This window comes from Cyprinodon variegatus, unplaced genomic scaffold, assembly GCF_000732505.1.
Source record: "Cyprinodon variegatus isolate N-32 unplaced genomic scaffold, C_variegatus-1.0 Scaffold4943, whole genome shotgun sequence".
NCBI classification, from domain to species: Eukaryota; Metazoa; Chordata; class Actinopteri; order Cyprinodontiformes; family Cyprinodontidae; genus Cyprinodon; species Cyprinodon variegatus.
In genome coordinates this window covers 1,506-2,331 of record NW_015155396.1, presented here as the reverse complement: position 1 = coordinate 2,331, position 826 = coordinate 1,506, and the positions used below count along the sequence as shown (strand labels likewise).

The window sequence follows — 826 nt, the reverse complement described above, 5'->3', positions numbered from 1 at the left end:
CCTCTCTGCTCCCAGCTGTTAAGAGGTCAGTGTTGATCAGAGGCTGTCCAGGCCTTTCAGAGCCACTGAACCACCAGCAGCACAATGATGATGTTACTGACTCTACTGCTGACCATCCTGGAGCTCCTGGTTCAGGGTGAGACTCTCTGCTGAAAACTTTGGCCTAAGATGTAACCATGTTCCCCAGGATACATATCAACCAGCTTTGGTTTGGATGGTGATGTAATGTTTTTAAGCTCAACTTTTCTCCAAGAAAATGTATTTTTATTTTGTGTTTCTAGGATCATCAGGTCAAGTCACTATAACTCAGACTCCAGGATCTCAGTCTGTTGTTCCAGGACAGACTGTCTCTATTAAATGTAAAGTTAATCCAAGTCCAGGTAACTGCTTCCAATGGTACCTTCAGAAACAAGGAGATGCTCCTAAACTCCTTATAACATGTGGAAGCAGCCGTCAGTCTGGAGTCCCTGATCGTTTCAGTGGAAGTGGTTCTGGTTCTGACTTCACTCTGACCATCAGCGGAGTTCAGGCTGAAGACGCTGCAGCTTACTACTGTCAGAGTCTTCATAGCATCAACAGTCAGTGGGTGTTCACACAGTGAAAAACAGTCGTGCAAAAACCTCCCTCAGTCAGACTGAACAGAAACTCCAGCTGAATGTCACAGCAGACTCTGACACAGATCACTAAACACACACAGAGTAACAATCATTTGATCTAAATATCTTTCCTCAAAAGTATATTCACTTGTATAGTAAACACATAAATGGAAGAAAACATTGTTGACAACTCGATGCAGATTTAGCTCTCCTGTCTGAACAGATTCTTT

The 826-nt window shown here is 43.3% G+C and overlaps 1 gene segment (V, D, J or C); it reads left to right on the top strand.

The window, feature by feature from the left end:
• The first annotated feature begins 84 nt into the window (after nucleotides 1–84).
• LOC107081435 lies at nucleotides 85–601 on the top strand. The segment is given in 2 exon segments: nucleotides 85–136; nucleotides 282–601. Coding segments are annotated over 2 exon segments (372 nt in total).
• The last annotated feature ends 225 nt before the right edge of the window (nucleotides 602–826 follow it).